Genomic DNA, 24,775 nt, shown 5'->3' with positions numbered 1-24,775 from the left:
TGTCTTCCCCTCTCTCTAAAAAATCAATGGGAAAATAGCCTCCGGTGACGACTTTAAAAAAGTTTATTGTCTAAAGTATTACTTATGTCCCTTTTTCCCCCCACTGACCCCGCCAGCCGCCCCGTCCTCCGCCCAGACCTCGGGTGAGGGTTTTTTAAAAGCCGGATTGTCTTTGTTGTTGAGTCGTGAGAGTTCTTGTACGTCCCGGATTCTGATCCCTTCGGCACCGTTACTCCCAGTTCTCAGTGAGATAACGGTCTGGGGCTTATGAAGGGGGCGCGGGCACCCACACCCGGCGCCACCGAGCCCGCCTCCCGCCCCGCCCCGCACGCCCGCACGCCCGCACGCCCGCACGCCCGCACGCCCGCACGCCCGCACGCCCGCACGCCCGCACGCCCGCACGCCCGCACGCCCGCACGCCCCGCCCCGCCCGCACGCCCGCCCCGCGGTCCGCCCGCCCCCCGCCCTTTGACCCGCGCCGCTTCCGGTTGGAGACGTGGCTCAGGGCCGCCATCTTGGCAGTGGGGAAACGGTCGCGGCTCCTGTCAGGGGCAGCAGGTCCCGTCCGCCGGTGCGCCCCGTGCCCGAGCCGCCAGCCCAGCCGTGCGGAGCCGCCCGAGCGCAGCCGCGTCCTCAGGATGGTAGGTCCGAGCCCGCGGCCGCCCGCCCTCCGGCTGAGCCGGCCGCCGCCCCGGAGCAGCCCGGGCCGACCTCCGGCTCACCGCCTCAGGCCGGAGCCCGCCCTCCCCACGGCCCCCCGCGGCCGCCGGGTCTGCGGGAGCCGCGAGGGGCGCCCCGGCCCCGCCGCGGTCGTCGCGCCCATCCCGCCGGCCCGGGGCGCCGGGCTCGGAGGGAGACTGTCCGCTTCCCGGCCTCCGTCCCCGGCGCCCCCCCTCGGGGCTCGGAGGCCGTGCGGCCTCGCGCTCGGTGTCCACGGCCAGGACGGCTTTTGTTCGTCCAGAGCGGGGCAGGGGGTGGAGGGAGGCGTAGGGCGCAGCAGTCACGGCGCAGCCGACTCCGGCCCCGATGGCCCCGGAACCGCCGGCGGCGGCGCAGCCTGCGGGACCGCGGGGCGCGGCGCGGGCACGGAGCGGGCACAGGGCGCCGGGCTGTGCGGAGCACAGGCTCCGGGCTCGGCTGAGGGACGCAGATGGGTGTGGGGTCTGGGGGGCGGGGGCCCCGCCCGGCCTCAGGCCGCCGCCGCCGCCGATGGAGCTGATGGGGGCGGGACGCCGCCCGCTGACGCCGCGTCCCTGTCACTGCGCTGCGGGTGTTGATGAAGCAGGAGAAATGCTTTGGGTCCAAACGAGCTAGTAATTGATTTTTTAGTGCACTTTCATGTCCTCAGTCTTTTGAAGGAAGTTTTTTTAAATTCTATTTTTGTTAGTAGATTAATTGATTAAAGGGTCTTTCTACACACTGAAGAGAGCACAGTGTATCATCTGGTGCAATCACAATCGACAACCTTTTACATGGGGACATGGATGGGGGAATTCATGCTTGGGCTATTAAACACTGAAACGTTTTTTCAGCTTTAGGCATATACATAGATTGCGTCAAGCAGGTTTGCTTCATAAAACTTTCATGTTGTACATAAAAGTTTCCAAAATCTCTTTTCATTTTAACTAGGATAGTAATTTTTAAACTTTTTCTTTAACATCCCGGTTGTGTTTGTAGGGCATTTTAGAACATATTCTAATTTTAATAGCAAAATTTAAGCATTATATATGTATTTATGTAAAGGGGATCTTTACGAAGAGGTGTTGGAATGTTTTTGGCACTTAGTACAGTAACTTTTCACTTACTGTCACCAATAGACTAGGGCCCAGTGCACAAATCCGTGCACCTTGAAAGGAACTGTTGGCTGTGAGGCTGCAGTGAGCATAGGGCTGGATCTTGCCCATCCTCCGTGGCCCCAGTCCCCTGTCTGCTTCTCCTGCCGCTGCCATTTCTTGGCCCGCCCTGCTCACATCTTGGAGGGTGTGAGCAATTGGGGCCTGCACTAGCAGCTAGTGGGAGCAGCAGCTGCAGCCCTGATCACCCCTGAGGAGCAGGGGCAGGTGGAGAAGCCCTGGGGTAATCAGGGTCAACAGCTGCTGCTCACTCTGCTGATAGCACCAAGCAGTGCAAGTGGCGGCTCTGGCACTGGATGTGGGTGTGAGCAAAAAGCGGCTCTGGTGCCGGCAGCAGGTAGGAGTGTGTGAGCAGTGGCTACCAGTCCCAATCACCCTTTGGGAGCAGGCGGAGGTGGAGAAGCCCTGGAGGGTGATCTGGGCAGCACAGGCCCCAGCAGCAGGTGAAAGTGGTGGCTCCAGCACCAGCAACAGGTATGAGCGCCGGGTGGGACTGTGGCGGGACTGTGGCGTGCAGGACCAAAGAATTTTCAGTAATCACCAAAGACGCTCCCCAATGACAGCAACCAGCACCCCAGGCCCTTGCTCACCTGCTCCACCATGGCTGACACCTGCCATGTTCCACACTCTGCCACCTGCTACCGACGCCTGCTATGTTCCATACGTGCCCCCTGGTGGTCAGCACGTGTCGTAGGGACTGGTTGGTTGTTCCACTGTTCAGTCTACAGTATTTGCATATTAGCCTTCTATTATATAGGATTCTGGGACTTGAAGTGAAGTGACATAAGAAACCAGTTTTCCTGTAGGCTCATTAATATAAACAGGAGTTAGTTTTTTGTGTGTGTTTTTTTTATATATATTTTATTGATTTTTTACAGAGAGGATGAGAGAGGGATAGGGAGCTAGAAATATCGATGAGAGAGAAACATCAATCAGCCTCCTGCATATCCCCCACCAGGGATTTGCCGGCAACCAAGGTACATGCCCTTGACCGGAATCGAACCTGGGACCCTGTAGTCCCCAGACCGACGCTAACCACTGAGCCAAACCAGTTTCGGCAGGAGTTAGGTTTTCATGTCATCTCATCAACATTTTAATGACACAATCTAGAATGATACAATGTTATTTGGAGACCTGCTATTATTTTTAGTTCACTGATAATCAAGGGATGGTAAAGTTCTAGGTGTTGGTGATAAAATGTAAAATAAACTGCATGTTATTTGGACATGTGCAAAAATATACAGTTGTGTAATGTTTAAATATGCATATGTCTCTGAATTATTTGGGAGTTGGTATGATCTAGAAGATACTCTAAGATTTATATATTCTGAAGAAGAGCATCTCAGTACGTTCTGCTCTGTTGAGTCATAAGATACTATTATTTCTGCGTAATGTTTCTGGATCCTATTCCTTTATGAAGATATCCCTGGATAGTAAAAATGTCCAAATAAGTGACATTTTAAAATATTTTTTGGATCTAAAACTTGTTTGTGAAAGTTGGTTTCCCCCCATACATTTTATTTAAAAATTGTAAGTATCTAGAAAAGTTGAATTTTATAGTGAACACCCCTATAACCACCAGCTAGATTCTGTAACTAACATTTCATTATACTTGTTATATTACACATCTAATTATGCATTCCTTTATATATCTTTTTATTTTATTTTATTTTATTTTATTTTATTTTATTTTATTTTATTTTATTTTATGTTTCTCTTTTTATATACACCTTTAAAAAAATGCAATTCAGAGTAAGTTGTAGACATCAGTTCATTATTTTTTTAAAATTCTTTATTGTTGAAGGTTTTACATATGTCCCCTCTTTTTCCCCATTAAACCTCTTTCCCTCTCTTTTTTTTTTTTTTATTTATTTATTTATTTATTTATTTATTTATTTATTTATTTTTTTAATATATTTTATTGATTTTTTTTTTACCCCCTCCCTCCCTCCCACACAACCCTTCCCTCCCCAGAGTTTTGTGTCCATTGGTTGCACTTATATGCATGTATACAAGTCCTTCAGTTGATTTATTATCTCCCCCAGATCTTCCTCCCGTCCCCGCTGTAACTTGACAGTCTACTTGTTGATATACTGTCTCTATATCTATCTTATGGTTCACCAGATTGTAATGTTCTTTATTATCCACAAATGAGTGAGGTCATGTGGTGTTTCTCTTTCATTGATTGGCTTATTTCACTCAGCATGATGTTCTCCAATTCCATCCAGGATGCTGCAAATGATGAGAAATCCTTCTTTTTTATGGCAGCATAGTATTCCATTGTGTAGATGTACCATAGTTTTTGGATCCAATCATCTGCTGACGGACACTTAGGCTGTTTCCAAATTCTGGCTATTGTAGATTGTGCTGCTATGAACATAGGGGTGCATATATCCTTTCTGATTGGTGTTTCAAGTTTCTTGGGATATATTCCTAGAAGTGGGATTACTGGGTCAAATGGGAGTTCCATTTTCAGTTTTTTGAGGAAACTCCACACTGTTCTCCACAGTGGTTGCACCAGTCTACATTCCCACCAGCAGTGCACGAGGGTTCCTTTTTCTCCGCAACCTCGCCAACACTTGTCGTTTGTTGATTTGTTGATGTTGGCCATTCTGACAGGTGTGAGATGGTACCGCATTGTTGTTTTGATTTGCATCTCTCGGATAATTAGTGACTTTGAGCATGTTTTCATGTGCTTTTTGGCCTTCCTTCTGTCTTCTTTTGAAAATATTCTATTTAGGTCCATTGCCCATTTTTTAATTGGATCATTCATCTTCCTTTTATTTAGTTGTATAAGCTGTTTGTAGATGTTGGAGATTAAACCTTTATCAGTGGTAACATTTGCAAATATGTTCTCCCACACAGTGGACTTTCTTGTTGTTTTGTTGATGGTTTCTTTTGCTGTAAAGAAGCTTTTTATTTTGATGAAGTCCCATTTGTTTATTTTCTCTTTAGCTTCCATTGCACTAGGGGTAGTATCAGTGAAGAAGTTTTTTTGGCATACGTCTGAGATTTTGTTGCCTGTGGATGCTTCAAGTATTTTTATGGTTTCCCGTCTGATGTTTAAGTCCTGTATCCATTTTGAGTTTATTTTTGTGTATGGTGTAAGTTGGTGATCTAGTTTCATTCTTTTGCATGTATCTGTCCAATTTTCCCAACACCATTTATTGAAGAGACTGTCTTGACTCCATTGTATATTAGTGCCTCCTTTGTCAAATATTAATTGAGCATAGTGATTTGGGTTGATATCTGGGTTCTCGATTCGATTCCATTGATCTATATGTCTGTTTTTGTGCCAGTACCAGGCTGTTTTGAGAACAGTGGCTTTGTAATACAGTTTGAAGTCTGGTATTGAGATACCTCCTACTTTACTCTTCTTTCTCAGGATTGCTGTGGCTATTCGGGGTCTTTTATTGTTCCAAATGAACTTTTGGAGAGTTCTTTCTAGGTCAGTGAAATATGCCGTTGGTATTTTAATGGGGAGTGCATTGAACTTATAGATTGCTTTAGGAAGTATGGACATTTTGATGATGTTGATTCTACCAATCCATGAACATGGTATGTTCTTCCATCTGTTTACATCTTCCTCTATTTCTTTTTTCAGTGTCGTGTAGTTTTCCGCAAATAGGTCCTTTACTTCCTTAGTTAAGTTTATTCCTAGGTATCTTAATTTTTTTGGTGCGATCGTAAATGGAATTGCTTTTTTAGTCTCTGTTTCTATAAACTCACTGTTGGTGTATAGAAATGCCATAGATTTCTTGGTGTTAATTTTGTATCCTGCTACATTGCCAAATTCATTTATTAAGCCAATTAGTTTTTTAATGGAGTCTTTTGGGTTTTTTATATACAATATCATGTCGTCTGCAAATAAGGATAACTTTACTTCTTCTTTTCCAATTTGGATGCCTTTTATTTCCTCCTCTTGTCTAATTGCAATGGCTAGTACTTCCAGTACTATGTCAAAGAGGAGTGGCGATAGTGGGCATCCCTGTCTTGTTCCTGTTCTTAGAGGGAATGGTTTTAGTTTTTGCCCATTGAGTATGATGTTTGCTGTGGGTTTATCATATATAGCTTTTATTACGTTGAGGTATGATCCTTGTACTCCCACCTTGTTAAGAGTTTTTATCAGGAAAGGGTGTTGGATTTTATCAAATGCTTTTTCTGCATCAATTGATATGACTATATGATTTTTATCTTTCAACTTGTTTATGTGATGTATCACGTTTATTGATTTGCGGATATTGTACCAACCTTGCATTCCTGGTATAAATCCTACTTGGTCATGGTGTATGATCTTTGTGATGCTCTGCTGGAGCCGATTTGCTAGAATTTTGTTGAGGATTTTGGCATCTATGTTCATGAGGGATATTGGCCTGTAATTCTCTTTCATTGAGTTGTCTTTATCGGGTTTTGGTATTAGGGTGATGCTGGCTTCATAGAAGGAGTTTGGAAGTGTTCCTTCCTCTTGAATTTTTTGGAATAGTCTGAGGAGGATAGGTTTTAGTTCTTCCTTGAATGTTTGGTAAAACTCTCCTGTGAAGCCATCTGGCCCTGGGCTTTTGTTTGCTGGAAGCTTTTTGATGACTGTTTCAATTTCTTCCCAAGTCACTGGTCTATTGAGATTTTTAGATTCTTCCTGATTGAGTTTTGGAAGTTTGTATTTTTCTAGGAATATGTCCATTTCCTCCAGGTTGTTCAGTTTGTTGGAATAGAGTTGTTCGTAGTATTTTGTAACAATCCGTTGTATTTCGGTGGGGTCTGTTGTTATTTCACCTCTTTCATTTCTGATTTTGTTTATTTGGGTCCTCTCTCTTTGTTTCTTGGTTAGCCTGGCTAGAGGTCCATCTATCTTGTTTATTCTTTCAAAGAACCAGCTCTTGGTTTTGTTGATCTTATGTATTGTTTTTTTGGTCTCTATGTCGTTTATCTCTGCTCTGATTTTTGTTATTTCCTTCCTTCTGCTTACACTGGGTTTTTCTTGTTGCTCCTTTTCTAACTCTTTGAGTTGTAGAGTTAGATCATCTGTTACTATTTTTTCTAGTTTTTTGCAATAGGCTTGTAAGGATATGAACTTCCCTCTCAAAACTGCTTTTGCTGTGTCCCAAAGATTTTGGATTGTTGTGCTTTCATTGTCATTTGTTTCCAGGATGTTTTTAATTTCTTCCTTGATTTCTCTGGTAACCCAGTCCTTGTTTAATAGCAAGCTGTTTAGTCTCCATGTGTTTGATTTCTTTGGATTATTTTTATTGTAGTTAATTTCCAGTTTTATGCCATTATGGTCTGAGAAGATACTTGATATGATTTCTATCTTCTTGAATTTGAAGAGACTTTGCCTATGTCCCAAAATGTGGTCTATCTTTGAGAATGTCCCATGTGCACTTGAGAAGAATGTATATTCTGTGGCTTTGGGGTGGAGTGTCCTGAAGATGTCAATTAATTCCATCTGGTCTAGTGAGTCATTTAGGATTGATATTTCTTTGCTGATTTTTTGTTTAGATGATTTGTCGAAGGGTGACAGTGGGGTATTAAAATCTCCTACTATGATTGTATTGCTATTAATCTCTCCCTTAATGTCCTCTAGCAGTTTTTTAATGTATTTGGTTGCTCCTGTATTGGGTGCATATATATTTACCAGGGTTATTTCTTCTTGTTGGATTGTTCCCTTTAGTATTATGAAGTGGCCTTCATTATCTCTTGTTATGTCCTTCACTCTGAGATCTAATTTGTCAGATATAAGTATTGCTACCCCAGCTTTTTTTTCATTTCCATTTGCCTGGAAAACTTTTTTCCATCCCTTCACCCTCAGTCTGTGTGCATCTCTTTTTCTGAGGTGGGTTTCTTGTAGACAACAGATGTATGGGTCTTGTTTTCTTATCCAATCTGTTACCCTATGTCTTTTGATTGGAGCATTTAATCCATTTACATTTAAGGTTATTATTGATAGGTACTCATTTGACGCCATTTTTATTCTATACCCGTGCTCCTTCTTCACTTCTTATTTCTTTATTTTTACAGTAGACCCTTTAGCATTTCTTGCATTGCTGGTTTGGTGGAGATAAATTCCTTCAGTCTTTTTTTGTCTGTGAAGCTCCTGATTTCCCCTTCAATTTTGATTGATAGCCTTGCTGGGTACAGTATTCTTGGATTCAGACCCTTCCTTTGCATGACTTTGTATATTTCATCCCATTCCCTTCTGGCCTGATAAGTTTCTGTTGAGAAATCAGTTGCTAGTCTGATGGGGGTTCCTTTGTATGTAACTTTCTGTCTCTCTCTGGCTGCTTTTAAGATTCTTACTTTGTCGTTGTTGCTTGCCAATTTAATTATAATGTGCCTTGGAGTCTGTCTTCTGGGATTCATTTTGCTTGGGACTCTGCGGGCATCTTGGATTTGTGTGGGTTTTTTCTTTTCTATTTCAGGAAAGTTTTCTGTCATTATTTCTTGAAATACTTTTTCCATGTCTACCTCAGTTTCCTTTCCTTCTGGAACCCCTATTATTCGAATATTATTTTGTTTTGTTTTGTCCCAAAGCTCCCGTAGGCTCTCCTCCTGCTTTTTAATCTTTTTTTCTAGAAGTTGCTCTACTTGGGTATTTTTTTCCATCTTATCTTCTAGCTCACTGATGCGGTCCTCTGCTTCATCTAGTCTACTCTTGATGCTTTCTATTGAGTTCTTCATGGTAGCGATGTCACTTTTCATTTCTTCTTGGTTCTTCTTCAGTTCCTCATGGCTCTCCTTCATTTCCTCATGGTTCTTTCTCATTTCTTCTTGGCTTTTGTCAAATTTCTCTTCCATTCTTTTTAGCCATGCTATGATCATTACTCTGAATTCTTGCTCTGGCAGGCTGCTTACCTCTGGCTCGTTTACTTCCTTTTCTGGTGATGCCTGCTTTTCTTTCAAGTGCGGACTATGTTTTTGTCTCCCCATGGCCTCTCTTTTCAGGATGTCTGGTTATGTGGTATTCCTTCTCCTGCGTTGATTTTGAGGTACAAAATACAACACTACCAGGTACAACACAAGCGGCACTTAACAGGAATGTATTTACAATATTAATAACCTCTAATAAAGGTGACCACTAGAGAAAGGCAACTTAGGGGATAGGAGAGAAGGAATAAAGGTAAAAATAAAATAAAGAAAAATTAAAAAAAAATAAAAATAAAATAAAATTAAAATTAAAAAAAAATTAAGTAAATTAAAAAAAAAGAGAGATAAAGAGATAGAAAAAGAAGAAGAAGAAAAAAGTAATGACAAAATGAAGTTGGAAAACAGGGAAAAAAAGAAGAGGGAGAGAGAGAGAGAGAAAGAGAGAGAAGAAGCAAACTAAAAGAGAAATGGGAAACAAACTATATATATGTGGAGAAAATTGCCATAGAAAAACCTCTGGACCCAGCCAATGCCAGTAACAATACTTGGAGATTAATACAAACTACAATATCCACTATTATTAAGTAAGGCTATGATATACAGAAGTAAAATAAACAAACAAAAACAGAGGATTTAAAAAAAAATACAAAGCAACAATAACAATACAGGAATAAGCATAACAATTTCACTAAAAGGCATAAAAATTCACAATAATCAACCTTCACACATACAATGCGAAAAGGATAGAGGGGAGAATGGATTTTTTTTTTTTAACTAGTTAATATAGTGCAGAGATTGGTATTTATATACTTGGATCAGGGGTTGGAACTTAGGTCTATAAGTATAGTGAGAGCTTTAGCAGGGGGTATAGAGAGAGAATAGAGGAAAAACTAAAGCCGGAAAGGGATAGGATAAACTGTAGACTAAAGGGTAAAGTTTAGTAAGAGAGTGATAGTGTAAAGGTTGAGTTGAGATAGGGTTGAATGATGCTATAGTAGAGATTAAAATAGAATGAAGGTTACTCCCAATGTAAAATAAAGAAAAAATAAAATGGTACTAGAGAGAGAAAAAAAAGAAAAGAAAGAAAGAAAAAAAAATAAATAAAATTTTTTTTTTTAAAAAAAATTGCAAAATAGCAGTAGTAATAGTGATAGAGATTGAAAAATGTAGTAATTGAAAAGGTAAAATCAAGTAAGGAAAAAAGAAAAAAAATTGTTTCTTAAGTAAAAGATATGAAAAATGAAAATTAAATAAAAGATGTAAAAAATGAAAATAAAATAAAGTATAGCAAAATTAGCATAAAAATGACCAGTACTGGTCACTCACTTCCTCAGTTAATGTATTTGGCACTTCTGATTCTCGGACCAGACAGTCTTGCAGTTCCCAGCTTTCCACTGCACCTCAGTTTTGTAAGGTAATCCTTAATTTTTAGTAGACTATATCTTAGATATTTGTGTCCATTTATTTTTGATTAATTAAAAGACAAAAGAAAAGAAAGGAAAAAAAAAAAAAAGAGAGAAAAAAAAAAAAAAAGGGCAGTTTGTAATTCAGCTCTTAGGTGTCAGTGTTTCCGGTTTGACCTCCCAGTCTTTTTGGTTGCTCCGGCCTTCTTTCTCTATGGCTCTAGCTGGCAGGGTGCCAGCTGGCTCCCAGACTCTCTCTTCTGGCTCCGATCCCTTGTTTCCAGGGAGGCACTTTCTCCCTGCAAATTCCCCGGATATGCCCAACTAGGCTGTTCTTCCCTGGTATTCCGAAGCTAGGGGGTGAAGGGGATCAGGCGCCGAGGTGTCCAGATGTTCCGCCCTTGGCGGGACAGCCGCGATTCTTAACACTCTGTCCCGTGTCCCCTGGCTTTAAAAAAAAAAAAAAAAAAAAAAAAAAAAAAAAAATTCCCGCTTCTGGGGAAGCTTATGCCAAACCCAGCACTAGATGTCGCTGCAGCCTTCTTAGGGCTCAGCTTTGCGGGCGCTGCATGGAGGCGGGGCCGGAACTCCCTGGCTACTGTGGCTGCCGGCACCGCGGGACCGCGATCTCTCAGGCTTTCCCCGCAAATTCTGACCTTTCCGTGGGTGACCGAAGAACTCCTTTGAATCCACGCGCCAGCTCCAACTCGGGCGTCTCAGCTACTGGATGGACCTCTCCGCAGTGGGTTTTCCAGGCCTCAGAGAAGCCACTCCTTTCTCACAGCGCCGCCGCCGCTGCCTCTGCCGCCGTGGCCGCCGCGGCCGCCGCTGTGGCAGTGTTGGCCACCGGCTGGAAATCCTGTCCAGCGGTTCGCTGCCTAGCTTCCTTGAAACCTCTGCTGCCCCTCAGCTGCCAATCAACCCTCCCTGAGCGACTCAGATGTTACTTTTATCTGTTCTGGGACCAGAGTCAGAACAAGTCCGACTGTTCGGTCGCCATCTTCAAGCTCCGCCCCCCCTCTTTCCCTCTCTTTCCCCCCAGGCCTTCATCACCCTATAGTGTCTGTGCCCAGGGCCATGCAGAGATGCACACAGGGTCTTTGGTTGATCACCTCCCACCCACTCACCCTCTTCCACCTTCGCCCCGAGCCTCCGCACTCTGCGCCATGCCCCATGGCTCTGGGTCCACTCCGTCCATCAGTTTATTTTGCTCATTAGATTCCTCATATGAGTGAGATCATGTGATACCTGTCGTTCTCTGACTGACTTTTTGAGGAAACTCCATACTGTTTTTCATAATGACTGCACCATTCCCACCAGCAGTGCACAAGGATTCCATTTTCTCCACATCCTCGCCACCACTTGTCATTTGTTGATTTGTTGATGGTAGCCATTTTGACATGTGTTGTTTTGATTTGTATCTCATTGATGATCAGTGAGTATTTTTTTCATGTCTCTTGGCCATCTATATGTCCTCTTGGAGAAGTGTCTATTTTTTCACTGGATTGTTTATCATCCTTCTGTGAAGTTGTATTAGGTCCTTATATATTTTGGGTATTAACCCTTTATCAGAACATATTGCCAAATATGTTTTCCCATACAGCAGGCTCTCTCTTCGTTTTGGTGATGGGTTTCTTTTGCTTGCAAAAGCCTTTTATTTTGATGTCTCATTTGTTTATATTCTCCTTAGTTTCCTTTGCCCTAGGACAGTGGTCGGCAAACTCATTAGTCAACAGAGCCAAATATCAACAGTACAACGATTGAAATTTCTTTTGAGAGCCAAATTTTTAAAATTTAAATTTCTAACACCACTTTTTCAAAATAGACTCGCCCAGGCTGTGGTATTTTGTGGAAGAGCCACACTTAAGAGGCCAAAGAGCTGCATGTGGGTCATGAGCCGTAGTTTGCCGACCACGGTCCTAGGAGATGTATTCATAAACATATTGCTACGAGATCTGGGATTTTGCTTCCTATAGTTCCTTCCAGAATTTTTGTGGTTTTCTGATTTACATTTAAGTCTTATGGATACAGGTTGATCTATGAAAAAAAAATTATTTTGCCAAGCTGAGTAGCTCAGTGGTTGAGCATTGACCCATGAACCAGGAGGTCACAGTTCAATACCTAGTTGAGGCACATGCCTGAGTTGCTGCTAGATCCCCAATGTGAGATGTGCTGGAGGCAGCCGATCCATGTTTCTCTTTTATCATTGATGTTTCTCTCTATGTATATCTCTCTCTCTCCCCCCTTCTCTCTAAAATAGTAATAAAAAATAGATTTTAAAAAATAGATTTCTTTTGGCTTTCGTCACTGAAATTAGTACAAAACATCCTATGCTGTGAAGTCCTAGTAGAGAAATAAATGAACAAATGCAAAAACACATGGCTTATTATGGCCTTGTTATAAAAAAGAAATAGAAGTATAAAAAGGGCATCTTTTTTTTCTAGTTTTCTGCAAATTAATCAGAACATGCTCTTATTTTCTTAACATTGGTAAGTATCATGATAGTCATTTTTTCTTAATGAATTTGATATTAAGTCTTATTGTAACTCCAATCTGTAAAATATTTGCTTTTTTTACTGTATTTTTCCTTATTTAAGTACTAGAGGCCCAGTGCATGGCAGGGAGGAGGGGTCCCTCAGCCCAGCCTGTGCCCTCTCGCAGTGCGGGAACCCTTGGGGGATGTCCGCCTGCGCAGAGGGGGAGATGCAGTGTGAGCCTGCTGGTGAGATGGGCTTCTGGCTGGGGGCAGCTCCTGCATTGAGCATCTTCCCCCTGTTGGTCAGTGCGTGTTATAGCGACCAACCGTTCTGCAGTTTGGCCAATCTGCATGTTATCCTTTTATTATATAGGATAGGCATTGAGTAAACTTACTATAGTGTCCACGTTAAGTAAAAGTGATCACATTAAGTTCAGTTCCCAAAAGTTATTAAAAAGCTAGATTTGGGTTTGTATGATTGACCTACACATGATGGGGGAGGAACTGAAATCCTACACTGTAATAACTGTTCCCAATTAGAGGATTATTGCTTTCCCCCCTCTTTTGCATTTATAACACAGCAACTGCACAGCTATTGTATTTTTAAAAATATATATATATTTTATTGATTTTTTACAGAGAGGAAGGGAAAGGGATAGAAAGCTAGAAACATCGATCAGCTGCCTCCTGCACACCCCCACTGGGGATGTGCTCGCAACCAAGGCACATGCCCTTGACTGGAATCGAACCCGGGACCTTTCAGTCCGCAGTCCGACGCTCTATCCACTGAGCCAAACCAGTCCCGGCTAGTTGTAGGTTTTGTATATGGTCTGGATTTTATTTTAATCTTCCCTTTTTTAAAATCTGTGATTACTTCATACAAAGACAAAATGGTCCTCTATGACAACTATAGAAACTATCCTTAATATGATCATGAATTATGATGGAGAAAGTGGCCACTTAATTCTGGAAGTGAGGAATACTGAAGCAATTAGGGGTTGGAAAATGTCCTTGACATTTTTTCTTTAGAGAATTGTGCATATATTTATGACTAATTACTACCTGTTACTCTTAGACTGCTGTTACTGGTAGGATGAAGGGATGATAGGCACCCATCTCTATCCCACACAAATACTATTCACACATGACTTGTTTCGGTTAGGCAATTTGCCATCTAGCAGCTTAACATTACTGTAAAATAGGTTCCAAAGTAGTTACTCTTGGAGCAGTGTGTGTGAAGTGGAGACATCGTACATTTTCTGTTGCTGTAAAGTTTCCAAATACTCAGACTTTTGGAATGTTAAAGATGCAAAGGCATGTTAGATTTCATATAAGCTAACCTCTAATTTAGGGCTATTTCAAGAAGCGATTAAGTGAGTTATTCAAGGTCATATAATTAGTGGCATAGCATAACAGAGACCTAATTCTCCTTATTTCTTTACTCAAGGAACTTTCTGATCTATAGTTAAATCTGGTTAGGGGAGAGTTGTTATTTAATCCAAAAACAAAGGACTGGCAAACCACATCATTGTATGTATATTTTAAGAGAAAAGCTGTTTGACAAAGCTCAACTCAATAGAGGATTAAAAAACACACACATTTTTATTGATTTCAGAGAGGAAGGGAGAGGGAGGAATAGGAGAAACATCAGTTATGAGAGAGAATTATTATTTTTAAAAATATATTTTATTGATTTTTTACAGAGAGAAAGAGGGAGAGAGAGCTAGAAACATCTACCAGCTGCCTCTTGCACACCCCCACTGGGGATGTGCCTGCAACCAAGGTACATACCCTTGACCAGAATCGAACCCGGGACCTTTCAGTCTGCAGACCGACGCTCTACCACTGAGCCAAACCGGTTTCGGCGAGAGAGAATTATTGGTAGACTGCTTCCTGCAACCTCCCTACTGGGGATCGAGTCCACACCTGTGCATGTGCCCTTACCGGAGTCGAACTGTGGCCTCCTGGTTAGTGGTCAATGCTCAATCAGTGAGCCACATTGGCCAGGTGATTTTTTTTTTAACTGTTCTGGAGAGATCCTTTAACTTCTGTGACCTAGATTTTTTACATCTAGAAAACAATCAAGGGCTCCTATAAGTTTCTTATAAGTGTAAATCTTCTTTTCCCAAAATGTAAACAATAAGTGAAACAATTTCATGGGAATCATACTTAGTCTTCCCCAAAGAATATCAGATCAAGTTATAGTAGGAAACAGTAACTTACCTTTTAGCATGCTCTGTATATCTATACTGTATATTATAATTATTAAACATCAGTAAACAGTATGTGAAGAGGAGCTTTATTACTTCAAAGCATTTAAGAGGATGAGTATTAATTTAGAATAGGTTAAATTTATCTTGTTTAGAGGGGGCCATACCTTCCAGCTATGCATAACTCAGTGAATAGAAAATGTAAAGCTTCATGGACCTGTAATTGTGGTTTGGGGTGTGTTGGGTGTTTCAAGGTTTATAGCCATACTTAGTGTGGGGGCATTTTGGTCTTACTTTGGGAGTCTTATTTGCTTTTATGTGGATAATGGGATGACCCAAAGAGAGTTTCAGAGTTTTCCTGCTTAGAACCTACTTTTTTGTCCCTACTGTTCCCCCAATTCATCAAGCATAGTTTAAATGCTATTTCTTCTATCAAGTCATCCCTGATCTTACCATTTAGAAGTACTCTCTTCCTCCTCTGAATTCACATAGCACATTACTTGACAGTCTGCCTACCTAGTATTACAGTTGTATAGGTTTATCTTCTTCCTATTAGGCCCTTTTTTTTTTTTCCATTGAGGTATAACTGAGATATGCTAGTTTTGGGTGTACAGTGTAATGTTTCAATATTTATATATTTTGGGAAATGATCACAACAAGTCATTTCTTATGATGTTAATTAGTTATGAAAATTTTTATAGAAATTTTTACTTTAGTGTTTACTTCGGCAGCACATGTACTAAAATTGGAATGATACAGAGAAGATTAGCATGGCTCCTGCGCAAAGATGATATGCAAATTCGTGAAATGTTTCATATTTTTAATAAATTTTTTTTAAAAAGAAAATTTTAATTAAAATTTTTATAGCCCTGGCCCGGTGGCACAGTTGATTGACACTTCCTCCCATACACGAAAAGGTTGGGTTGCAGATTCGGTTCCCAATCAGGGCACATACCCAGGTTGGAGGTTCCATTCCTGGTCGTGTTCGGGAGGCAACCACTTGATGTCCCCCCCCCCCCCCCAATCAATAAAAAAGCATACCTTCTGGTGATGATTAAAAATTTTTTAAAATATAAAATGAAGGAAGAATACCAAACTAGTTCCTTTTAATATTCTCAGAGAATATCTAGTGTGTATAGTAGCCCTTCAATAAATAAGTATTTAGTTGGTTCTAATGATGCTAGAGGCCTGGTGCACAAAATTTGTGAAGGGCGGGGGGAAGATTCCTCTGCCTGGCCTGCGCCCTCTCGCAGTCCGGGAACCCTCGGGGGAAGTCCGACTGATGGCTTAGGCCCGCTCCCTGGCAGTGAGACATCCTTAATACTGCCTCAGGGGGGAGGCTCCTACCACTGCCACTGCGCTCACCAGGTGTGAGTCCGGCTCTGGCTGAGTGGCGCTCCCCTTGTGGGAACACACTGACCACCAGGGGGCAGCTCCTGCGTTGAGCGTCTGTCTTTTGGTGGTCAGTGCGAGTCATAGTGACCAGTCATTCTGGTCGTTCCATCGTTCAGTTGATTTGCATATTAGCCTTTTATTATATAGGATTTCTCATTGTATAAAGTGATTCTCTATGGACCATTTGAGAATTACTGCTTTAGAGAATCTATGAATTCCCAGAAATTTTAAGTAAATTTTATAGGGAGTCTGTGTCCATTATTTGAATATCAAAATGTTGACAAACACCGAAATCGGTTTGGCTCAGTGGATAGAGCATCGGCCTGCGGACTGAAAGGTCCCGGGTTCAATTCCGGTCGGGGCATGTGCCTTGATTGTGGGCACATCCCCAGTGGGGGGGTGTGCAGGAGGCAGCTGATCGATGACTTTCTCTCATTGATGTTTCTAACTCTCTATCCCTCTCTCTTCCTCTCTATAAAAAGTCAATAAAATATATATTTTTTAAAATGTTGACAAACCCATAAAAGTAAAAATTTGTTGCCTTGAAGTAACAATTTTTTTAATGAAATGCATTTCTTGGCAAGTTTATTAGTAGTAATAGTGCTATTTTACATTGTGAATGTATGTGATATAAGTTGTATAATACTTTGGCTTATGGTTTCATCATATTTATTTGGCCCTCATAATAACTTGTTAGGTAGGTAGGTAGATGATGCTCCATTTTATAGGTGAAGAAACTGAGGCTAAGAGAAGTTGAGTATCTTAAGGTCAGACAGTTAATAAGCAGAACGACAAAAACTAGAATCCAGATCTTCTCCTAGTCATTTGGTTTTTCTGGTGTATTAAAGTGGTTCTTTGCAAATTCAGAACACTACTTCTGATTTACTTAATTGTTGGGAAAAAGGAGAAATGAATGTGAGCTTATCCTAAATACCTGAGAATTCTTCCATTTTCCTGATGAGAATATTAAGAAAAGTTTTTGTTCTTTGGAATATATAAACTTTTAGGAGTATAGCACAGATAGTGAAATGTATTCTTAAAGTATTTTAAAACTTATATGTACATGTTTTATATAAAAATTCTAGAAAACTGGTAATTCAAGAAGTGAGCCTGGTGATAATGATGGTGATGCTTGTGAAGAATTTGGATTTTTTTCCCCATAAATATAAGAATGGAAAAATAATTATTTGTAACTTAAAATTTTTTTATTTTTTGTTAATTCTCACCGGAGGGTATTTTTTCCATTGAGGGAAAGGGAAGAAGGAAGAGAGAGAGAGAGACAGAGGGAGGGGGAGGGGGGGAAGGAGGGAAGAGGAGAGGAGAGAGAGAGAGAGAGAGAGAGAGAGATGTGAGACAGACTCATGCATTAGTTGTCTCCAGCATACACCCGACTGGGCCTGGAAACAAACCTGCAACCCAGGTACATGTTCTTGACCAGGAATCAAAGCCAAGACCCTTCAGTGCTCAGGCTGATGCTCTAACCACTTACCAACACTGGCCAGGGCTCAATTAAAATTTTTGTATAATTTTTATTATCTTTTCTGTTAATCCTCACCCAAGGATATATTTCCATTGTATTTTAAAAATATATTTTATTTGCCGAAACCGGTTTGGCTCAGTGGATAGAGCGTTGGCTTGGGGACTGAAGGGTCCCGGGTTCGATTCCGGTCAGGGGCATGTACCTTGGTTGCGGGCACATCCCCAGTGGGGGGTGTGCAAGAGGCAGCTGATCGATGACTCTCTCATCGATGTTTCTAACTTGCTATCTCTCTCCCTTCCTCTCTGTACAAAATCAATAAATATATTTAAATATATATATATATTTTATTAATTTTTTACAGAGAGGAAGGGAGAGGGAATAGAGAGTTAGAAACATTGATGAGAGAGAAACATCGATCTGTTGCCTCCTGCACACCTCGCACTGGGAATGTGCCCACAACCAAGGTACATGCCCTTGACTGGAATCGAACCCTAGACCCTTCAGTCCACAGTCCAATGCTCTATCCACTCAGCCAAACGAGAAGGAAAGGGGAGTGACAGAAAGAGAAACATTGATGTGAGAGATACATTGACTGGTTGCCTCCGCATGTGCCCTGACTGGAGCCTGCAACCATGGTCTGTGCCCTTGACAGGGATGAAAACTGGGACCTTTCTGTCCACAGGTTGACGTGCTATCCACCGAGCCAAACCTGCTAGAACAGGACAGCTGATTGATAAATTAATCAGTAAAAATAAAAATCTACTCAATAGAGGGAAAATATTTATATAAGGTATCAATCACTTTTCCAATATAAATTGTTTCACTTAACTGCTTGGAAATAAAGCACGATGGTTATTATTTCCTAAATAGCCTAATTGGTGAATAAGGACATTGTGTTCTCTTTTGGTATTATAAAATTGTATTGATTATTGAAACTATAAGAATATTTATTTGAAATAACTAATTTGGTTTTTCTTTAAGCTCCTCACCTGTACAAAACAGGTTTCTGTAAAGCTGAGAAGCTCGCCAGTAGGATGTTGACATTTCATTGATCATATCTTAGCGTTGAGGCTTCTTCCCAATGTGTAAATAGTCTTTTTGTTACTTGTACTTGTGGATTTTTGAGTTCCCTCGCCAGAAAGACTGTAAACATTGTACTTAACGTTCTTACTCCCCCACCAATGGCATCAGAGTGCTCCTCATCTTCCTTTGGTGCTTCCTTTGTTTTGTTTAATGAAATGCCAGACTCCAAAAGTGGCTGTTGGTCTTGATCATTGCCCAGTGACAAAACCTGTGTGAGCATTGAGTCATTTAGATTTTCATTTTACAGATTGTTTACATATCTGTAGTAGGATAGTGTGGGATGGGAAAGTTAATCAAAGAGCAGGAGATAAATTTAAACTTGCTAGATTGGTTCCATGTTATAGGTAAAAATGAAAACAAAGGCTAGGATCGTCTTAAATCTTTAGTATGTGATCAGACCTCTGTTTTGGCTGTGAAAATCTCTGTTCTTCTTAGAAAAAGCTTAAGCTATTAAAAAAAATTTTTAATGCATTGATTTTATTTTTAAAATATATTTTATTGATTTTTTTTTTTGCGTCGAAACCGGTGTGGCTCAGTGGATAGAGCATCGGCCTGCGGACTGAAAGATCCCAGGTTCGATTCTGATCAAGGGCACGTACCTCGGTTGCGGGCACATCCCCAATAGGCGGTGTGCAAGAGGCAGCTGGTCGATGATTCTCTCTCATCGATGTTTCTAACTCTATCCCTCTCAATTCCTCTCTGTGTAAAATCAATAAGATATATTTAAATATATATATATATATTATTGATTTTTATTTATTTATTATTATTATTATTTTTACAGAGAGGAAGGGAGAGGGATAGTTAGAAATATTGATGAGAGAGAAACATTGATCAGCTGCCTCCTGCACACCCCCTACTGGGGATGTGCCCTCAACCAAGGTACATGCCCTTGACAGGAATCAAACCTGGGACCCTTCAGTCATCAAGCTGACAATTTATCCACTGAGCCAAACCAGTTAGGGCTAATGTATTGATTTTAGAGAGAGGGAGGAAGGGGGAGAGAATCATTGTTTGATTTACTTATGCATTCATTGGTTGATTTTTGTATGTGCCCTGATCAGGGATCAAACCTGCAACCTTTGTATAGCTAGATGATGCTGTAACCGACTGAACTACCTGGCCAGGGCTAAATGATTCTTTACGAGCCTGCCCAAGCAGAGAGCAACCCAGTCTGGAGTCACAGCAAGACCATTCATGTATTTATAGATTTGGAAAAAATTGTTTCTTTACTACGTTTGCTTTAGGTATATTATTGAAATATAGAAATAACAGCTTCATTTTCCTCTAGTTTTGTCTTATGAATTACTATAATAAAAAGAACTATGAGGTAGAGTTTGAAAGTCATTCTAATAGTAGTTATGTGAGTAAGAACTGAGTGTGCCATTCAGTGGAAGAGGAAGAATGTTGAGAAAACAGATGTGAAGAGGTAGCTAACCGGTCCTCCTCTGTTCCTGTCTCCCCGGCAGGTGCTGTTGGCAGCAGCAGTCTGCACCAAAGCGGGAAAGGCCATTGTTTCCCGGCAGTTTGTGGAGATGACTCGGACTCGCATTGAGGGCTTGTTAGCAGCTTTTCCAAAGCTCATGAACACTGGCAAACAACATACATTTGTTGAAACAGAGAGTGTGAGATATGTCTACCAACCTATGGAGAAGCTGTACATGGTACTGATCACTACCAAAAACAGTAACATCTTAGAGGACCTGGAAACCCTCAGGCTCTTCTCAAGAGTGGTAAGAGTTCTTCGGTAATAGTAGTTTTAAGTTTTCTGTGTGAAACTATTTTTACCCAAAGCAACAGATTGCATGCTCCATGCTCCTTCAGCCCTCCCCAGCAGCTTACTGCTACCGGCTCTGTTCATTCAACAAATGTTTACTGAGCGTCCTCTAAGCCATAAGTTCCCAAAAGAGAATGTGGGAACTTTCCTTTCCTAGTTTTTATTTTATTTTTATTTTTTAATATATTTTACTGATTTTTTACAGAGAGGAAGGGAGAGGGATAGAGAGCTAGAAACATCGACCAGTTGCCTCCTGCACTCCCCCCACCCACCCCCACCACCGGGGATGTGCCCGCAACAAATGTACATGCCCTTGACCGGAATCGAACCTGGGACCCTTCAGTCCTTGGACTGACGCTCTATCCATTGAGTCAAACCGGTTTCGGCCCTTTTCTAGTTCTGAAGCAGTTACTTTAATCTGCCTTTGTTTGGCTGAATCATTGGAGAATGCACTTTAGATAAGACTGACTAGGCAGTGGCCAGGCAGCCCAGGTTTGCAAAGGCTCCCCATGCCGTGGCCCCCACCATGATGCCCAAGAGAGGTCAGCGAGCTTGTCAGCTAAACCTACTCCTGCAAAAGTGGAAATGAGCCAAAAATGGTGGCAGGAAAGGATAAATCTACAGACAAAAGAGTGCAAACCAAAGGGAAAGGGGGAGCAAAGGGATAGCTGGCCGAAGTGGCTGACCAGAAACCTAAGGAAGATCTACAGCAGGAAACCAGGAGAGCCCAGCCCGGAGAAGGGAGAGGAAGCAGCCAGGCCCGATGGACATCGTATATCCGGTCGCATCAGGGCTCCTGTCTTCCCTTCTTGCACAATCCAGAGGAATATTTTTATCACTTATTTTGTAAATGCAAGTTTTTTAATAGCCCTAGAAACACTTTTTAAGAAGGAGGGACTGCTACCTCATCCAATTTTTTTAAGTGTAAATGCTTTTTTTAAAAGGTGAAATAATTTGCTGGTGGTTTTTTGGAACAAACATTAACATCTGTTGGCTGCCTCCTATACACACCCTATTGGGGATGGAGCACGCAACCCCAGAATTGAACCAGTAACCTCCTGGTGTGTGAGTTGATGCTCAAACATTGAGTCACACCGCCCGGGCTGATATGTCTTGAATATTAAAATTCTCTTCCCATGTTTTTGGTATGACTGTTTCCTAAAGAAAGCCACTCCTTGATCTTGGCTCTCCTTGTCAGAATTTTGTGCATCTGTAACCTCTTCCCTAGTAACTGTTAATGTGCTGGGAAAGATTGGAATTTGACTTAGTGTATATGATATTAAATTGTGAATTTGTGCCGGGACCGGTTTGGCTCAATGGATAGAGCGTCGGCTTGGGGACTGAAAGGTCCCGGGTTCGATTCCGGTCAAGGGCATGTACCTTGGTTGCGGGCATATCCCCAGTAGGGGGTGTGCAAGAGGCAGCTGATCGATGACTCTCATCGATGTTTCTGACTCTCTATCTCTCTCCCTTCCTTTCTGTACAAAATCAATAAAATATATATTTAAAAAATAAATAAATAAATAAATAAATTGTGAATTTGTGGGATTTTGGCGTTAACAGCATATCAACATTTGAAGATACTGGTACTTGCCACTCTGTTAAGGCAAATTAGCTTCCAATTTTTAAGCTGGAATGTTACTGGAATATCGATAGCTGTTTAGAAAAGAATCACAACTATGTGATTCTTTATGTTAAGAATTGTATACAAATTGTAATGTCTGTACATATCCTCAAAACAACCAATAAAATCTGAAGTATGGAAAAACTTTTGAAGCACACACAAAAAAGACATTCATTAGATATACATAAAGACTTTATGCCAAAGACTTGCTGAAAATAGAGTAGAAGGAGCTAATGAAGGGATTCGGGTTTATTGAAATTTGTGTACTTTAAAGAGTAAGACCTGAAAAATATAACTGCTGATAATCTTTCTTTCCCATCCGTGATTAGATCCCTGAATATTGTCGAGCCTTAGAGGAGAATGAAATATCTGATCACTGTTTTGATTTGATATTTGCTTTTGACGAAATTGTTGCGCTGGGATACCGGGAGAATGTTAACCTGGCACAGATCAGAACCTTCACAGAAATGGATTCTCATGAGGAGAAGGTGTTCAGAGCAGTCAGAGAGGTAAATAGTTTCTCCTCTGGGACTGCTGGTTTGTATGTCTTCCGTTTACCTTCACCATCTGATTTTCCTGTTTTTATTTGTTGTATAGACTACTGAAAGCCACATCCATATACGTATGTTTCTTTTCACAGACTCAGGAGCGTGAGGCCAAGGCTGAGATGCGGCGCAAAGCCAAGGAATTGCAACAGGCCCGGAGAGATGCAGAGAGACTGGGCAAGAAGGCACCAGGATTTGGGGGATTTGGAAGTTCCACAGTCTCTGGAGGCAGCACAGCCACCATGATCACAGAGACTATCATTGAGACCGATAAACCAAAAGTGGCCCCTGCGCCAGCCAGGTAACTCCCGTGGTCCCCAGCAGCTCTGGAACGGCAGGTGCAGGCTGTGTATGTCTTCTCTGGATGATACCAGATTTTTAGGCAAGCTGTAAATAATGAGTGACTTGATGGAGTAAGACGTAATACTGAATTTGTTATATGGGGATAAAGGAGAAATCTGAATGTGATGGTTTCCTTTTGTACAAAACAGTTATTTTTTAAATTATACCGTGACCTCAGTTTCCACTGAGAGTTGCCCTATTTTGGGGAGAGGAAATTTAACTGTTTATGGAATATTGGTTTTAAAATTTTATTTTTATTTATTCTAGCTAATCCTCACCCGAGGATATATTTTTCTTTGATAGTTAGAGTGGGAGGAGGGAGGAGGCGACAGAGGGGCGGAGGGAGTGAGAGGGGAGGAATGGAGAGGGAGAGAGGCAGACAGACAGACAACAATGTGAGAGAAACACATTGATTGCTTGCCTCCTGCATGATCCCTGAATGGGGCCGGGGTTGAACTTGCAGCCCAGGTCTGTGCCCTCACCAGGGAGTGAACCGCAGACCTTCAGTGGAGGCTGAGCACCGGCCAGGGCAGGAATGTGGGTTTTTGATCTGGAGTTCATGAATGGATTTCAAGGAGAATTTGTGACTGCATGAAGTTATATGTAAAAGTATTTATCAGGTGTATTTATCTGGTTGGACGATACAAAGTTTTCATCAAATCATGCATGCTTATAAAAGTATAGCTTTGGTCTTCAGGTACTTCAAGCTTACATAGTAATAGTAACTCAGCTGCCAGTTCAGGCAGGGAATAGTCCAGTCTACTAACTACTAGGTCACTTGGGTTTTCCCCTTGAGTTCTTCACATTCCTCTTAAAGTACAGCTTCAGGGAAAGCTTCAAAGATAGAGGGCTATTAATTAATTGTGTGGGTTTTTTTAAATTAAGGTGTATCTTTTCTTATTTTGTATTCTTCCACTTAGGCCTTCAGGCCCCAGCAAGGCTTTGAAACTTGGAGCCAAAGGAAAGGAAGTAGATAACTTTGTGGACAAATTGAAATCTGAAGGTGAAACCATCATGTCCTCCAACATGGGCAAGCGCACCTCTGAATCCACCAAAGTGTATGTCCCACCCGTTAACATGGAAAGGTAAGGAGTAAAAAGAACCGCATAATGTTTAAAAATCTTGATTTCAATGCACTGTAAATTCTTTTTGTCTTTTAATTTTTCCAGATATAAAAGACTTATCTAGAGTATATTTTAGGTTTTTAACGTGTGTTTTTTTTTTAATTTAATTTAATTTTTATTTTTTACTTCAACCATGATTAGGGACTCTCAACTATCTATTTTCAGTGAAGTATAAAACTTACCTTTTGCCCGGCCAATGTGGCTTAATGGTTGAGCTTCGACCTATGAATTTAAGTTCGATTTCTCATCAAGGCACATACCTTGCTGCATGCCCCCCACCGAGGAATGGAACCCACAACGTGGGCATGTGTTCTAGACCTGAATTGAACCCAGGACCCTTCAGTCTGCAGGCTGATGCTCTATCCTCTGAGCAAAACCAGCTAGGGGTTACCTATTTTTTTGTGTATATGTTTCTGAGGGGAATAGACTATATATAGATGAATAAAAATACTCTTATAGTCTGTTTTCTCCTTTTTATATGTAACTGATCGTGTAAAAGACATTTTCCAGTTGCTTTTTTCACTTGATTATTTTGGAGATGAGAATTTCCTTAATTTGAAACTCTAGAGACGACATCGAAATGCATTGCCTTACCGTAGCCT

The 24,775-nt window shown here is 41.4% G+C and overlaps 1 protein-coding gene across 1 annotated transcript in view; it reads left to right on the top strand.

Moving 5' to 3' along the window:
* Positions 1-482: 482 nt before the first annotated feature.
* Positions 483-24,775, top strand: part of ARCN1 (archain 1) — a 36,813-nt gene continuing 12,520 nt past the window's right edge. The window contains exons 1-5 of the mRNA XM_084895622.1: positions 483-641; positions 20,231-20,494; positions 22,492-22,671; positions 22,803-23,008; positions 23,970-24,134. Of these exons, the coding sequence (XP_084751748.1) occupies positions 639-641; positions 20,231-20,494; positions 22,492-22,671; positions 22,803-23,008; positions 23,970-24,134 (818 nt within the window). The 5' untranslated portion in view covers positions 483-638. The remainder of the gene's footprint in view (positions 642-20,230; positions 20,495-22,491; positions 22,672-22,802; positions 23,009-23,969; positions 24,135-24,775) is intronic.

The sequence above is a fragment of the Pipistrellus hanaki genome (genome assembly GCF_964339955.1).
Source record: "Pipistrellus hanaki genome assembly, chromosome: 9".
Taxonomy (NCBI): Eukaryota; Metazoa; Chordata; class Mammalia; order Chiroptera; family Vespertilionidae; genus Pipistrellus; species Pipistrellus hanaki.
The sequence above is the reverse complement of the archived record's forward strand: the minus strand, read 5'-3'. Positions and strand labels throughout refer to the sequence as shown.